This window comes from Anomalospiza imberbis, chromosome 12 (assembly GCF_031753505.1).
Source record: "Anomalospiza imberbis isolate Cuckoo-Finch-1a 21T00152 chromosome 12, ASM3175350v1, whole genome shotgun sequence".
In the NCBI taxonomy this organism is placed as follows: domain Eukaryota; kingdom Metazoa; phylum Chordata; class Aves; order Passeriformes; family Viduidae; genus Anomalospiza; species Anomalospiza imberbis.
In genome coordinates, this window is record NC_089692.1 from 19125509 (window position 1) to 19142465 (window position 16957).

At 43.8% G+C, this 16957-nt stretch overlaps 1 protein-coding gene across 1 annotated transcript in view; it reads right to left on the reverse strand.

The window, feature by feature from the left end:
• ZCCHC14 (zinc finger CCHC-type containing 14) overlaps positions 1-16957 on the reverse strand; it is a 46620-nt gene that overhangs the window by 12259 nt on the left and 17404 nt on the right. The window contains exon 3 of the mRNA XM_068203166.1: positions 652-725. Coding sequence (XP_068059267.1) covers positions 652-725 — 74 coding nt within the window. The remainder of the gene's footprint in view (positions 1-651; positions 726-16957) is intronic.

Consider the following 16957-nt stretch of genomic DNA (forward strand, 5'->3'; position numbering starts at 1 on the left):
GGAGCAAGAACCTCTTGCCCCTGGCTCGGTTTTTCTCTGTAAGAGCTTTGTTATTTTGCCTTTTATTAAACCTTTTTCTGTTTCCAACACTACCTCAGAAGCCATCCTGCTAATTTTATGCCATTAGAGATAGCTGAGCTATCTCGGGTGAGAAGAGGAGAAACCCATCACTCAAGCCCTGCAGAATTCCCAAAGCTTTTCTGTACTCTCCAACCTTTTGGAACCATATCCCACTAGAGGCTCCCTCCCTGCTTCTTTCCAGCAGCTGTGCCCTCAGAGCCCACATTGTTCTCTGTCCAGATTAAGACCTAAATTCTCTCTGGCTTCTGCATTCCAGCAGAAGAATGGACATTGGATATAGATATGGATAACCATCCTGTTAGTGTGGCATCCTATTTCCCCCAAAATAAACACTGCCAAAATTTCCTGCTTTAAAATGGCTTTTTCTTTTGGCAATCCCCACCTGCCAACCTCTGTATCATCCACAGCCATTTATGACTTGCAAATCATTGATTAAAAACTATCAGTCACAAAGCAACTCTGCTTTCACAAAGGATTTTTGGGATCCAACAATAAAGTTTGAAAATCTCCTTAACTACTCCTCAAGTATTAAGTATGCCTTCTCTCACAGGAAAGGAAACCCAAACTTACCTCAAAGGAATACTCAACATTTCTTTCATTCTTCTTGTGTGCCAGCCCCTTTAATTCCACTTTTTCAACACTCACTATGGAAAAACAAAGAGAGAAGATGGTTGAGGAGGATATCCCTAAATACAGGCAGAAGTGATGACTTTTGGGAAGTGCCAGGCCTTGCTTTGAGAGCATCCCATGACCTGTGGAGGTCTTCCAGGTGCCCAATTCCAACTTCCTCCCTCAGGAATGTTGGTAACACCACTTCATGCAATTTTCCAGCCTTGGGAAAGCTTCATTCCAAGCAGTTTCAACCCAAATAATCCCCTCCAAGCAAAGCTCTTATCACCCCACTCATCGCTGTAATAACACACTACACACACATGGAATTATCTTAATAACATCAAGGAATAAACACCATGCCTCCCAGGGAAACTGGGATGAGGAAGAACTCCCCATGTTTTCAGGGCCTGGTTTTACAAGGTCAGTGTGGTTTCATGGCTCTGTTCACATCCTGACTCCTCCCTTCCTGCAGTTTCACAGAAAATTTCAGCCTCCGTTGGAATAAGGTGTAAGTAAAATCAGCATTTGAGTGTGGAAAGGATGGAATGCCAGGACAGGTCATCTTACACATCAGATAATTGATGTGCTGAGTTCTTGGAGACTCCCACTCCCCAAGACACCCAGATCAGGAATTCACCATGAAAAGCCTTTATTTCATCAATTTATTATCTTCAAAATTCCTCCTGCCTTTTGACGACCCTCATGGGGATACACACATGGATTTTTTCTTACAAAAAGCCAATTTACATTGGCTTAAAACTCCAAAAGCAGAATTATCCCAAGCCAGAGTCACTAAAATTGGACCCCTGAGTGCCAGGTGCCTGAAGGGACACACGCCATGCATGGTGTGTTTTCACTGAGCAGTCCTAAGGAGGAGAGCCCAGAATTCTGTCCCATTATTTCCAGAGAAACACCAGTTACAAGCTGTTAACCTCTTTTCAGGACTACTTATTGTAACCTTTTTGTTATCAGTAAGACTCAAACCAATGTTTATCACAAGGAACTTCCTCCTGAGTGCCCAACAAAACACTGCAGTGAAGTTACAGCAGCACCATTGCAACAGGGACCTGGCTTTTGTCACCTCCCTTGTCCCTGTCCCCAGGGAGGCTCCACCCAAAGCCCATCTGGAGCTTGAGTTCCCTCTGTTTCCCAACAGTTGGGGCCTGTTGAGGCCTTTTAAATTCTTTTATTGTGTCCTCAGAGAATCCCAGGTTTGGGTTGGAAAGGACCTTAAAGCCCATCCAGTTCCACCCCCAACACCTTCCACTGTCCCAGGCTGCTCCAAACCCCATCCAGCCCAGCCTTGGGCACTGCCAGGGCTGCCCACCCTCCCAGGGAACAATTCCTAATTCCCCAAATCCCATCTCAATCCACTCTCTGGCAGTGGGAGCCATTCCCTGTGTCCTGTCCCTCCATCCCTTGTCCCCAGTCCCTCTCCAGCTCTCCTGGAGCCCCTTTTGGCCCTGGAAGGGCTCTGAGCTCTCCCTGGAGCCTTCTCCTCTCCAGGGGAGCACCCCCAGATCTCCCAGGCTGGCTGCAGCCCTTGGAGCAGCTCCAGGGTCTCCTCTGGACTCACTCCAGCAGCTCCTGACCCTGGGAATGCCAGAGCTGGATGCTCTGGTGGGGTCTCAGGGGAGCAGAGCAGGTCCTGCTCATTTACAAACGTTGCCACCAGGGTCTTGGCTGCTTAAAAATCTCTTGAGTCTCATTTGCAGTGAAAATTTTGGAAGCCCCCAAATTCAGTTCTACAGATGTTTGTGGCTGTCTTTACGTGGAGAAATTGAACGTTCCTGTCTGATGCTCACAACTGCTCCTCCTCCATGTAATTCCCAGTTACAATTACATCAATCCCAGGGCTTAGGAATAATGTCAATTCATTACTTACTGTTTTCTCCTGCACATTCTGTTTTTTGGAGAGGTTTGTTCCGTTCAAAAGATTTCACTGGGTTCCTCTCACGCTTCTGAAATGATTTTGTGCCACATGCTGAGCACCACAGGGATAAATTTGCTCACCAGTCATTGCTGAGCCATCCAGACAACATTTAGTGGCATGAAGGTTTGAACATGAAGATTTGAAAAGGTTCATTAAAAAAAACCAAAAATCTACCTCAGTACATTTATTTAAGAGAATTCAGGGCCCCCTGAGTTGTGATCACAGCTAAAATATACTGAATATTGATTGGAAATATGAGTACTACAGGATTACAATGAGAAGGAATATGTAAAATGGGTATTGAGAGGGGGAATGTGGTGAAGCAGCTGTAGGATGAGCAAATAACTTGCAGAAATCCTGGTGTCAACTGCTGCAACATCTGGTTTTGAAAAACACAGCCAGTGTTATGCAACATTTGTTGTTTATAGCAAACCCAGGGTCACTTTTCTGCAACTGCTCTTATCGCTTGGCATTTCCAAAGGATTCAAACCCCCTCCCTCTCTTCCAGTCATTCATTTTTCTTCTCCAGCAATTCCAGCAGAACTGGATTACCCAGAGACATAAAATCAAGCTATTCCTGTTTTACTCTGTGGGTTAATAACAAACCTTAAATCACCCCTGGGTTTTGTGGTGCTGACAGTGCCACAACCTTTTCCTGCTCAACGTCTGGGCTGAACTTGCCCGGTGAATAAAATCCTCTGCAGTGAATTTATCCAAGGAGAAGGATTGCAATTAGGTAAAGATTTTTGCACTGATTTTGTAAGATGAGGTCTGTTCTAGAGCAGGAAATGCAGCTCATGTCCTGCAGGACAGGCTTTAGGGACAACCAACTGGATAATTCCTAATATTACACAAAGAGCTCCAGGAACTTTCTCCCAGCTAGCCGAAATACCACGAAAAACATCAGCAGCCTAAAGAAATCTTGTTTAATTTATCAAGTTGTATGTTTGTGTTCTGTGGCCTCTCACCTACTCTGTGTGCTGTTTAACTTCTGGTTGGTTTTATTGAAATAACCTTCTTAAACCTACCCTGAAGCTTAGCTTTATTCAATCAGTATTACAGAACTCCAGAAGAAAAGGTGCCATCCACCAAGCACAAAGGGGGGGAAAAAAAGGGATTTTTATTTACTGCTTTTACTCTCAAAAGCTCAAAGAGCTGACTCTACTCAGTATCTCAATAAATGAGTCCAGGAGCAAAAAAACCTTTGCACAGAATTAGGGATACATGATACTGATGGCTTTTCAGGATGCTGAATTCTGCAAAGCTCCAACCTCCCAACCCAGGGGACACAAAAAGTTAAAGATTCTAATCCAGGAGATTCCCAGAGTATATTTGCACTGGCAAAGGGGCACATGAGGCTTTTTGCTGTGGAGATTTATCCAGAAATACCTGGGAAATTCCAGCAGGTAAATGGAACAGCTGGATGAGATCCCCAGGAAAAGGGGGAGAGGAAAACAAAGGGGATTGGAGAAGCTCAGGGCTGCAGAAGCTCCAGCAAGGCTGTGGCACCCTCGGTGCTCCCTGGACCTTCTGGCATCATCCCTGAAGGGATTTTTTAAATTATTATTATTCGCTGCTTTCTTTAAACAGAAGAGAAGCATTTGTCATGTAGTTCTGAAGTACATTTCATTGTATCCAGCATGGAAGGCTGAGTGTGGAACACTCCAGCACTGAGGCACAGCCAGGAACCACAGCCAGGACAGGAGCGACGTCAGCGCGTCTGCTTTTCCAACCCTGCCCCACCATCCAGGGAAAACACAGCCAGGGAGCTTGCAGACATTTTATTCAGCTCTGGTTTCCTATTTTTCCTATTCCCTGGAGGTTTTTTCCTATTTCCTGGTGGGTTTTTTTTTCCCTATTTTCATATTTCCTGTTTTCCAGCTGGGGATTTTCACCCTTTTGGCTGATATTGGAGCATTTCTCATCTGCTCACTTCAGTGCTTCTGTGAAGGGACACACAATTCCCTCCCTCTGCTCACACCAGGTGTTAAATCCTCTGGATTTCTGGCATCCCCCTCCAAAAAAGCAGGAGCTTGGATCTCCTCCCAAAATGTCAGCAGCTACACAAAGCAAAAGGCCAATTCCAACCCTTCAGGATTTGCAATTCCTGGCTGGTAAAGGTCAGGGTAAAATCTGCACTGGGTGTGGGCAAGGGCAGAAGAGACATTTTGGGAAGCCACATCAACCAGATATTGATCTTTTTAAAATTCCCTCTTTACAGCTGCTGGATCCATCCTAATAAAAGGATTCAACAGATCAGTGCTTCAATCCAAACTGAGAATTTTGTGCTCCCCCTGAAAAAGTAAAGTAATTCTAGATGAATCAGGAGTGTTGATTGTGGCCCAGCCCTTTTCCATAAAATCCAATATTTCAGCACTGCATACCTAGAGGAGCTGCTTTGATTAAATCCCTGGATGCAGGATCGGTTTGTGTGGGATGTGGCATGGAAATGCCACTCTCCAGGTGGCAAAATCTGAGTCTCCTGAAACTGGGTTGAACGCTTTGGTTTGCGGTACTTGACCAAAAACAGCAGAAAGGCTGCACGTTATTTTTAAGCTGGAAAAAAAAAATCTAAGTAAAATCCTTTCTATAGGAGGCCATAATCATAAATGAGGCCTCTGGACTAAAAGATTTATTAGATTTTCATTCATGGAAAGAGGCATCAAACACCATGACAAGTAACTGAGTTTGTGCTGAAAAAGCGGAACAAAAGGGACCTCATAAAATCCTTTCCACATCCCTGTTTACACAGAAGTGGGCAGAAATGCAGCACCACCACTTTCACAAGGCCATCGCCTCTCTGTGCTGAAGAAATGCTTCCAAAGCAGCATTACTCAATTCCTGCTGCCCTGCAGATGCCAAAATCTGGGAACAAAATCCCACAGAGGCTCCCCACAAACCCACCACGATTTATATTCCCACATATACAGGCAGGAGGGAAGGAAAACAGAGAAAAGAATTTATTTGCTCCATGCAAAGCACATTCATGGCAACAAAAGACCAGAAATTAAAGAGGTTTGTGGGGGTTTTGTTTGGGTTTTTTGACTGCTTATAAATATCAGCTTAAGGGGGGGGGGGGTTTGGCTGTTTTGCACAAGACTTCCTGCTTTAACTTTTTAAATCTTTCTAAAGCTTTTTATCCAGGTTATGATAGAAATTCAGGATACCCTCTTGTTCCAGGCACACACAACTGATCCTCTTCTGCACAAACACACAAGGACTAAGATTCTCATCACTAAATTTGATTTCCCTGTCTCTCCTACTTCTCAAAACTTTAATTTTTCTTTTACTGGAACAATGGAGGCCTGAGGAAAGCCTGCAGAATCAAATGTCAGGGTTTGAGTCTGTAGGATGAGAACTGAGATCTAAATATGATCAGCATCTTTAGGGTGCCAAGAACTTGGTGTTGGTGCCATCCCAGGATCGCTGAGGTTGGAAAAGAGCTCCAAGGTCATCAAACCCAACCTGTGAGAGATCCCCACCTTGTCACCAGCTCAGAGTGCCACATCCAGTGATTCCCTGGACACCTCCAGGGATGGGGACTGTCCCAGGAGCTCAGACCAGGTCAGACTTGGGTTTATTTACTAAAACTCCTTCAACAAACCACAGAATTACCATATTATCTTCTAACAGATATTCTAATAGGTATTAGAAGATCCTAATAGATCTTTTAATATTATCATCTAATTATCTGATCTGTCACTAAAGCTAAGAAAGAGCTGGCACTGCTGAGCTGTCCCTGAGGTGATTTCAGAGGAAGATTTCCCTGGAAGAGCATCCCAAAACCTCAATTCCAGCTTCCAACCCTGCACCCAGCGGGCTCTGAACCCTCAATATCTGGAGAGGATGGCACTGAAACCACTCAACTTGAACTCTGCTCTATTCCACAGCCAGCAAAAACACACCTTGGTGTGTTCCATGACACATTAACTCCTGCACAAACCTCCCCAGAGATCTCTGATCTGCATCAGCTGATGGGCCAGAGTCCAGAGCAGGACAGGAGGTGCTCTCTGCTGTGGGAGGGCTGCAGGTACAGAAACTGCTGCTGGGGAGGCAAAAAACATCAAACACACCCTCACATGGAACTGCAGCAAACAATTAAAAGGCATAATTAACTTAATTGACAAGCCATGAGCTTGTCTGTGGAGATACCAGAGGGAAAAATGCTTCCACTCAACAGCATCAGGAAGTGTTTCAAATATTCCCTTAAAAGGGAGGGGAAACAGGCAAAGAAACAAATGTTTCTTTTGGAAAATCATCTTATTTTGCTACTTCTAGAAAAGTCAGATGTAGGAGCAATTCTCTCTGCCTTTCATTGCATTGAGTTGCCACGTGAAAATGACCTTTTGTTATTATGTTAGTGACATCTCTGACCTCTCCAGAAGGATAATTTATAAAGGTATTAACCTGTTTTCACATCCTGCAGTGGTTATGGATGGAGAAAACACCGTGTGAAGAGGCCTAACTGGGACACTGAAGTGATCCCCAATACTTTCTGCAAAGTATTTGTTAAGAAATACTTAAATTGAATGTTTAGATTGAAAAAAAATAAATATTTAAATTTAAAACTGAAGTTCTACAGAAAAAGGAAGATACAATTTGAGCTGGACTCATTTGGATCCTGCTCAGCCTCGTAACAGCATCCACCATCCAGTTTACTGCTGTTATCCCTTAAAACTAAAAGTGGATGAGAAGACAACAGTTTTTCCATGGAAAAGGAAAGTGCAGCTGGGAAAAAACTTGTAAGCAAACAGAACAGTTTCACTAGTTAGCAAGAAAGTCTGGCTGGCTGCTCCTCAGCAGGAAAACCCTGGAAATTAAAAGTTTTATGGACATAATGAAAAATTTCTGTCAGCACAGGAAAAGCCCTCAGATCTGGCATTTTCCCGTGTGAAAAATAAGGGTTCTTTCCAACATACAGAATATTTAAGATCCAAACCAACACATCCCTCCACCATGAGTTCAGGTGACAAATCCATGCTGCCTTAATTGAAGAGCAAGGCTGGAGCCCATGAAGTGCAATATTCCACAGGAAACAATTACACAGCTTTTTTAAAAACCAAGGCCGTGAGCTGAGTTTTGGCAGCCCAGAGGAGCAATAACAGGCTGGGATTGTATCACTCACCCCAATCAAAGAAGGAGTTCTCATGTCCCTGCTATTTCCTCACTTTGGCTGATTTAAGCTGCCAACTAAGTGACCTTCTTATGTTTCTCCAAAACAGATATTTAAAATTTTAAAAAAAGCCTATATAGCTCAGCTTTTAACTGAACTCATGCATTTTTGGAGTAATCCTGAATGATCCTGTCAGCACTTCAACCAACCACAAAAGTCAATCAACTTAAAGATGGGTTGTGCAACTTCCCAGGGTTCAAAAGCTTCCCAAAACCCCAAAGTGCCTGTGCTGGAGGCTGGAGAAAACTGCCATTTGGAAGGAAAATGTAAAACCCTGAAGAACCACTCAGCTGCTCTGAAAACCATTGAGACATGGCTTCAAACACTGTTTTGAAGGGTTTTCCGCCCAAATCCTTGAGGCCAGGAGCACCTTGCATCCCTGCTCCCTCCTGCCATGGCCACTGAGCACACAACTGCCTGATGAATTGCCTTTTTTTTCCTTTTCTTTTCTGAGGCCAGAAAAGGCTTTTGCAGAATAAAGTACCCAGAAAGGGCTGCTGGATTGGCCAGATTTGTGAAACAGCTCCTAAATTTGAGCACCAACACATGGCACTGGGCAGGTGCTGGGCCTGGGAACATCCCCCAGGATCTGCTGCTGAAATGTGGAATGGTGCTCTGGGTGCAAAAAGTTGTGTTTAGAGCCAGAAAAGGCTGCAGGAGTTTGACATCAGGGACAACCCAGCAATATATTCCTCAATTCCAACAGCTCTTCCCAAGCAGAGATGCAGCTCTTTGGGATATCAGGCAGAAGGCAGGGAAAAAGGAATCCTGAAGGATGGGGTTTGATACCGTGGCATTTTCAAGCATGACTTTAGGTAAACGTGTGCAGCACTAAAGGTTTAAAGGTATTCTACAACAAATTCAGAGACATCAGTCACAGTGAGGAAAACATGTGCCTTGTGGGCTGTATTTTAAAGGGGTCCAGGAATTTCATTTGCACACTGTATTTACTGTCTAATTCCACTTGGAACTGCAGCTAATCAACTCTTTCCATACAAGTGAGAAGTGTAAGTTTTGAATGCAGCCCTGGACCTCATTTGCTCAGTGACTCATTTTCCTTCTCCCAGTTAGCTCAGAAACATGGGAAAGAATTCCTGCAAAAGTGAGCAAACCCCCCAAACCCTGGGGTGAAGGGCAGCTCCAGTAACCATTAACATCCAGCCTTGTACAGGCCATTTAAACAAGCAGGCTGCCTGTGTTGAATTATCTAACAAAAACATCTCTGAAATCAAGAGAAATGTTCAACTTTAGATATAAATAATTTTACTTTCTGGGTAAGCAAGATGCAGTTGTATATTTAGTCTGGTTTTATCTGATGGAGTGCTTATTTTATTTACTATTCTTAGAGCACTTTTAAACAAAATGTTGGCTTTGTTTCTCATTCTTAAGAAGAGTTTTGCTCATCATAGAGAAATCTCCTGCTTTTCCCCAGAAAGGATTTTCTCTGGCACATAAAATTCCCTGAGCCCCTTCAAACCCAAGGTGAGCCTCATGATTAATTCTGATCTAAAAGCTGTATTCACCTACAAAATTACACATGCAAAGTCAGTTTTCCATGGAAAAACTGACAGAAAACTTTCATTTTTTTGCTGAAGTGCAGCAAAGCCCAGAAATCCAGACTTCCCTAAATCCCAAATATCACCAAGGAACCGACCCAGCTGAGCTGAAGGCTTTGAAGTTTGAGGTCTGCAATGAGCAGGTGCTTACCCTGAGTTCAGAGAGAGGATTCCAACCTCAGAAAGGAAACCAGAACGGGCAAAAAGTGACACACTGAGGTGGTCACCACAGCTGGGGACCTGAGCTGGGCTTTGAAGTTTGGAGCAGTGTCCTAAACACCAAGGGACAAATGGAGTCTCACAGCAACACCCAGTTAAATCCAAAGCACCTCTGGGTGCAGCTTGAACTAACCACAAACCACCTCTGCTGGAGGTGAGTGAAATGGCCACTGAGCTAAAGTTGTTAGTGCCCATTAGTTTTTTCCTCAATCACCCAAGATTTTATTCACTAGATGACTGAATAAAGATTTTCAGACCACTCAGCTCATCACAGTCTTTGCTGCTCTATTCAAACACCCCACACGAACCCAATCCCAACTGCATCTGACGAGGATTTACCCGGCATGATTTCAACGTTGAGTCCCCAAGGCAGGAGCCGAGTGCTCCATATATAAATATACATTTCTCCCAGCACAGGGCTGTTCGTTTTGCAGCCTGAGGGTGCAGTTTGTAACCATATATCGGCATGGCTGGAGCCCAGAGGGAGGGGATGAGGCTGCAGCTGCTCAGCCAACGTGCCCTGGCTCGAAGGGCATCTGGTGCTAAAACACCACTGCCCCGGGATCAGATGGCTCCAAGGATTCCTGCCCTTACCCAAAGGAGTTAAGAGATGCCAAGTGCAGAGAAGTGCAGCGTTTCAGTCTGCAAGGCAGATGAAGCAAGCAGCTTGCCTGGTTTGCAAGGGCTGCTCCAGGCCAGCAGGGTTTAATGCTCCTGTAAATAAGCACGTGCTGTTTGCTGCATTTTTGAGACCAGCACTGGAAACTCATGACTAAGGCTGCAATAACAAGCAGGAGCAGGAAGGACAAAGTCATTTTATAGCAGCTTCAATTTTTATTTTCTAAGGAATTACAGCCTTATTAGCAACAACAACAGAAAAATTTCTCTTAGCACGCTATGTAAAAACACCAGACTAAGGGACTCGTGTGGAATAGAAAATCCTTGAGTACAGACAGTCTTGCCAAGAGCCACAAATGCATTCAAGTGCTCAGTTCAGTGAGGAACAAATATCCCTGCACAGCCACTTCTGTGAGGTTCCCCTTTTGTGGCAATTTTTCTGACTCTGTTCTCAGGCTTTAATATTCTTGTTCCCTTTTCTACTTTTGTACAACTCATTGTTCCTTCTTTCTGGATCCCAGACAAGATCTGACCAGTGATTCAAAGAGGCAGAAGGAAGTTCTAATTCAGCAGTTAAACTGATTTGGAGACATCACACAACTATTGGATAACTGTAACACATCTATGAAGCAAATACAGGAGGGAAAAGCCCAAAGTAAATTTTATGGATATTTGCCAGGGCAATGAGAATGCCCAGAAACTGAGCTAAAATAATGCAAAAAACACCAGACCCCATCCACTAAAGATCTCCAAGCCCTGAAGCTCTGAATCTCCAGACTCTCCAGCAGAACCTTTAGCAGGGCCTACAGAATGAAACAAACCCCACTTCTAACAAAAATTCATGTTTAAAGCTCCAGGTCCCCACCTTCTTTTGCAATAGTTGGATATCCAGCAAATCCCTGAAGTCCTTAATAACAGGGACAGGGAGGAACACAAACTAGGAGCTCTCCAAGCCACTAAGACCTATTTCATACCTGCTGTTTTTGCAGACAAATTCATTATTACACTTTTCCTCGGGCCTGTTCACAAGGGGCTGATTGTAAACAACTCTGCTGGAATGATACACCTGGAATAATTCACCCTCAGGAGTGGAAAACACAATAGGGAGAAAGTCCAAAGGCTCTGTTGTGTTTTCTGCCACTTCCCTTCAGCTGGGGATATTAATGATGTAATTTTAGCAGGGCTGCCCCTCTGAGTGATGGTTAAAAATAGCACCCACACCCTCCACTGATGAAATGCAACCACTCCAGGCAGGGAAGTCATGCAGCACAGCAAGCCCTCTCCTTCTTCTTTTTTTTTCCAGGGAGAAATAAAAGAACAAGCCAGAAAGCAAATGAAACATTAACCTTTTAGCTTAGCATTTCTGTGCACCCAAGAAAGAAAATTTACTTTAATCAAAAGCATTGTCTTGCATAATTACAGCCTGTGACTCCTCAGCTTAAAAGAACAAGAGGAAATTAAATTAGAAATGAAAATTCAAAGCACCTAAACAATGCCAAAGTTGACTATTTGTCTCCTCTACTTGTGTGGCACAAAGGAACAGATCAGAGCCACAATTCCAGGGAATGCTCTAGGGAGTACAAGGGACCACATTCACAGGGTTTGGGGCTGTAGCACCTCTCAAACTTCTCAAGTTCCCACTGTCTGCAAGCCACAAACGAGATTTCATTCTCAGCTGAGTCCCTAAAATCAATCCAAGAACAGCTCCAGATGCTTCCCTTCCCCAGCAGCTTTCCAATCTCTTCATGCAGGTCCCAGGATCAGGCTCTGCTCTGGCATTTTCCAACAGACACCATTCATCAAAACTACATTAAGCTGTCATAAACACGAGAACACAACTTCCTTTAAACAACCCCAAAATAACTGAATTAATGGGCAGAATTCCACTGCTTTGACTCTTCTCACATTTGTTCTTTCATATCATGGAATCATGCAGTGGTTTGGGTGGAAAAGGACCTTGAAGTCCATCCAGGGACACCCCTGCCGTGGCAGGGACACTTTCCACCACCCCAGGCTGCTCCAAGCCCTGTCCAGCCTGGCCTTGGGCACTGCCAGGGATCCAGGGGCAGCCACAGCTGCTCTGGGCACCTGTGCCAGGGCTGCCCACCCTGAGAGCAAGAATTCCTCCCTAATATCCATCCCAAACCAACTCTCCTTCAGTTTGAAGCCATTCCCCCTTGCCCTGTCACTCCAGTTCCTGATGAAGAGTCCCTCCCTAGCTTCACAGCAGGCTGAACAACCCCAGTTTCATTTATTTTTTATTTCCAATTCCCAAGATCACCCATTTGTCCAGTCCTGCAGTATTTGGTATCTTTTCCCTGCTGCAGTCTGATTCTTTCCAAAATCACAGCCTCCCATGTCTGCAGAGGAAAGCCCCCACTGAGAATTCTAATGCTGACATCAAAGGCAAGCAAGAAACCTCAGATTTATTTTAAATACCCAGAAATTTGCAGGTCTGGACCCAAAACTATGTGAGAGATGCCACCATTTTTAACTTGTATGTTCAGAAACCTCTGAAAACTCCAGCTACCTATTGAGAAAATTATTGCACTTTAAACCTATTACCCTCAGCTTTTGGAGGCAAGAATTCATCTAAATGGAAAGGTAGATGGAAATGAAAAATGTGCTTTGGAAAATGGGGGGGATTTAGGAATAAACTGTTAAGGGAAGGAGCATTTACCAGCTAACAACTAACCAGCTGTAAAAAGCTTTCTGAGCATGACATGCACCAGAAAATTGCCATTTAGTCATTAGTACAGTAGTGACAGTACGTAAAATGGGCAGGGATGTGCTGGATTTCTAGGAATACATGTGAACCACTCCTATTTTCTTCTCTAAAGTGCCAATTTTTATCCAATTTTGTTTAAGGGCTATGTGGGCCTAGATAGGATAAGCAAGCCATTGATTTTAAATTCTTTCCTGAATTCTTGCATGCCCCTGTTGAAGATGGCAGCAAATTGGGCTATTTCAGAAATCCCCAGATGTTCCAGGGTGCTGCATTCTGAAGGCACGAGGAACAGCTGAGCATTTCTGAGCATTTCTGACATCCCTCTCTCAATCTGCAGGCAGCAGACACAGGAATGTCCAGCCCCACTGAGCCACTTCCCTTCAGGTTGCAGCAGGAACTTGCCAGGAGGCAAAAATCAGCAGTAAAAATGTACCTTCTTGGGGTTTTTTTTGGGGTTTTTTTCAGTCTTGAATTACATATTCAGTAATTTCTTAAATTTTATATCCTGTTTTTAATTAAAGATTTTCAGTAAAAATGCAGGTTTAAGCATTAGTTCCACCACAGGAAAAGCTCTCCCAACACCTTTTTTTTGCCTCAGAAGATAGGACGTATGAAGCCATTACCATTAAGACCTGAGAAAAACTGGTTTTCACTATTTAATATGATTTTAATTAAAAGCTGAAGTTGTTTTGTTGTTTCCATTATGGGAAGAAGATCATGCTGCTGCTTCCAGAGCTGTTGAGGTAATGACCATTAATTTCACCTTCATTAACAACTCCTGTGCCACTGAAGGCATTTCTAGGACTCCAAAGACATGGAAATGGGAGAATCCTTCTAGGAATGCACATCCTGTGTGTGCCCTCCCGAGAGAGTCATGGAAAAAGGCAGGTAATATTAATATGAGTTTATAATCTCACTGCAGATACTGATGACTACTGTCCTTATCCAAGACCAGGGACGTGCCGGAGGATTGCATTACAGAGAGGTAAAATCCTTGGCACAGCTGGATTTACCAGCATCCTATTCTTAGAATTTAAATTTTTCCAAGTAGCTTGATTAAATTAATTATAAACAAAAGTATCATCCAGCTCCCACTGAAGCCAAACTGAATGGACTACTCCAAATTAAGTGTTCTTTGTCAAATCCTATTGTAGCAGAAAACTGCTTGTTTCCTAATGTTTAGTAAAGAAATTGTATTGCCCAGCACAGAAATCTTTATTTTTAACACAAGGATAAATAAAAACAAGATGAATGATGGGGCTCTGACCGACCTGGGCTAGTGGAAGGTAGCAGGGGTAGGATGAGAGGAGCTTTAAGGTCTCCTCCAACACAAACTCTGGGATTTTGTGGATTACCAAGGAGCAAAACAAAGCCTTATTTCCCACAGATCCAGGCTGTACCTCAGCTGCTCTCACTTCTCCTGGAGGAAGCATGAATGAGTCTCTTCTATGCAGACAGCACTGTAAATAAAATCTCTAAATAGCTTTGTCAGATTTGAATGAATTTAATGAACAGGCTCAGCAGTTAATTAGGTAGGGGCCCCAGCAGCTGCCCAAGCAGAGCAATTCCACCTCCTCACTGAGGAAAAACAGGCAGCAAGTCCAAAAAGACCAAAGTTAGAGAACCACTCAGCAGCTTCAGGGTAAGGCCCAGGTTAAATGCTTGATATTCATTATTTTAGGGGAATATGGAATCAAGGCAGATGGTGTAGGTACAACTAAAACTGCTCAGAGGAAACTAAAGAATGCTCTGTGAGATGAACTCCAGAAGAGCCACAGGTACACACACAGAGCATCACCTTCCCTGCAGCTGTTGGTGGCCTGGGAGTCCTCCCTGGGGAGCACAGCAGGAAGGAATGGGGGCCATGGATTCCAAACCCCAGGCAGGAGCAGCTCCAGATTTGCACAGAAGGTGGAGAGCTGTTGCACGAGCAGGCAGGCAGGAGCCACCTTCCCATCCAGTGTCTGCCTCCTCTCCCTTCCCTTCCTATCACAGCAATCCCAGATCTCTCCTGACAAGGCTCATTACAGGGAAAAAGAGGTAATGATGGTGACAAAGAAATACTGATTCCAGAACCTCGAGAGAAGAAAAAAGTTACCTTATTAACAGCTGACAGCATCAATTTGCCAGAGTCCAAGAGCAGCCCCAGCATGAGGAGCTCCACTCCCAGCTCTACAACAACGCACTCACCCTGGCTTTGGGGACATAAAATGGCCTTCTGTAAGCAGAGGAAAATTAAACTATCAATAAAAACATGAGGTGAAATGCAAAGTTTCTGATGTTTTTTTAAACCCTAAATTTGAGTATTGTCTTTATTGCAAAATCAAACCTCCAACCTGAACTGAACTCTCAACTCCACACTGAGCGATGTGACTTAAGCATCACCAAAAAATTCCTTCACATACAATAATCTTCTAGCACAGGGGAAAATATGCAACATCAAAACATGTTTTTTTGGAGCACGCTAATCCCTGGGTTTGACTTCTAGAATTCACTCTAAATACTTGATATTCCTCAAACAACTCATGTGGCAGAGACAGAAGGTCAGGAACACGGTGCCTGGTGTGTGATCTCAACCTACATTGCTCAAGTTTAGAAGCAGAGGGAAAATGAACCTTCAGAGGGAAAATGAACAAGGACATACACAAACAGCTGAAAAATTATATACAGTTGGGAGAGGGAGATTTTTCCTGAAGGATTATCATAGCCTAAATATTTCTTTAAGCCCTACCCTACCAGTAGTTGACCCAATATTGTTGGAGATGATGCAGTTACTTAAAAATAGAATAATCCAGCTCCACAACTGATGCAGAACAAGGCAGTCTAAAATCTGGACCTGAACAAAATAGATTTCAGAGCTCTTTTTCCCCCTCCCCCTGTATTTTCTGCCTGCCTTCAGCAGACCGGTGTCAAACATTTCAAGAGGAAAAGGCTGTCGGTCGCCATTAAACTGGGAGAGCTCCTGCAGCCTGGTTTCTTATGGAAAAAGAATGAGTCAAGGAGGTGGGAGAGGGAAAAAAGGTGCAAGACCGTACAAACACATTTTGCCAAGGAAAACAGAGCAGCAAAAATAGTGGAGAGAAGTTCTGGGAGGCTGACATCACACACTGCTGCTGACTATTGTCATGAAATAATTCAGATACCAACGTTTGCTGCACGTGACACCCACCACAAGCCACCTCCAACTGATCCCACCTGGGCTCAACGGGGAAACTGCAAACAGGGATAGATTTACACCCCAATATTGACTGAAAACTAAATCAATATATTCCTGAGATGCATTTAGAGCTTGTTTTCCTTTGTGCCCATAGACTTTTATCCAGTCATATGCTGTTCCATGTATTTATCCAAGTCCGGGACACATCAAGGCTTTGCAGGACCTTGTGTGTGGACTCAGAGCATCACTTCAATTAAAAGCAATTGGTTTTCCTGTGCTCAGCAGAGCTAAATGGAGAAGAGATTGTAGAATAAAGCCTCCTGCCCCCATTTTCCATCTCAAAGCTTTACTCCTCACTCTCCAGAAGCAGTTTGTGCCTATCCTTAGATCCTGTGTTGCAAGAATTATGATTCAGCTTCACTCTAGAAGGATCAGATTTCAACAGTTGCCTCATTTGAAATCAGGCTGGCGTGGAGACAATTTGGAGGGTTTTGTGTGGCAACAGAGGAAAGGCAACATAAATATACAGGAAACACAAGAATAGGAGAGTTTCTGTCACTTTGCAGAAAATGAGACTTGTTCACTTGAGGAAATCGCTGTCCAGGCTGCTCTGGGGAGGGACATGGCCAGTGCCACCTGCAAAATGAGCAGGGATGAGCAGCTTCTAAACCTCCAGTGCAGGAAACTTCACCCAGAGGCTGCGACAAATCATGATTTTACTGATTTACTGAGATTTTTACTGATTTTACTGAGAGCCGTGACAGGATGAAGCCTGCACAGTCTCTGTCCTGGGATGTTTGTAACTTATGCTGTCTTTATTATAAAGATGCTTTTGTTCTGCACTTCAACATCTGGTCTAATGCATTTAATTCCTCTGTGC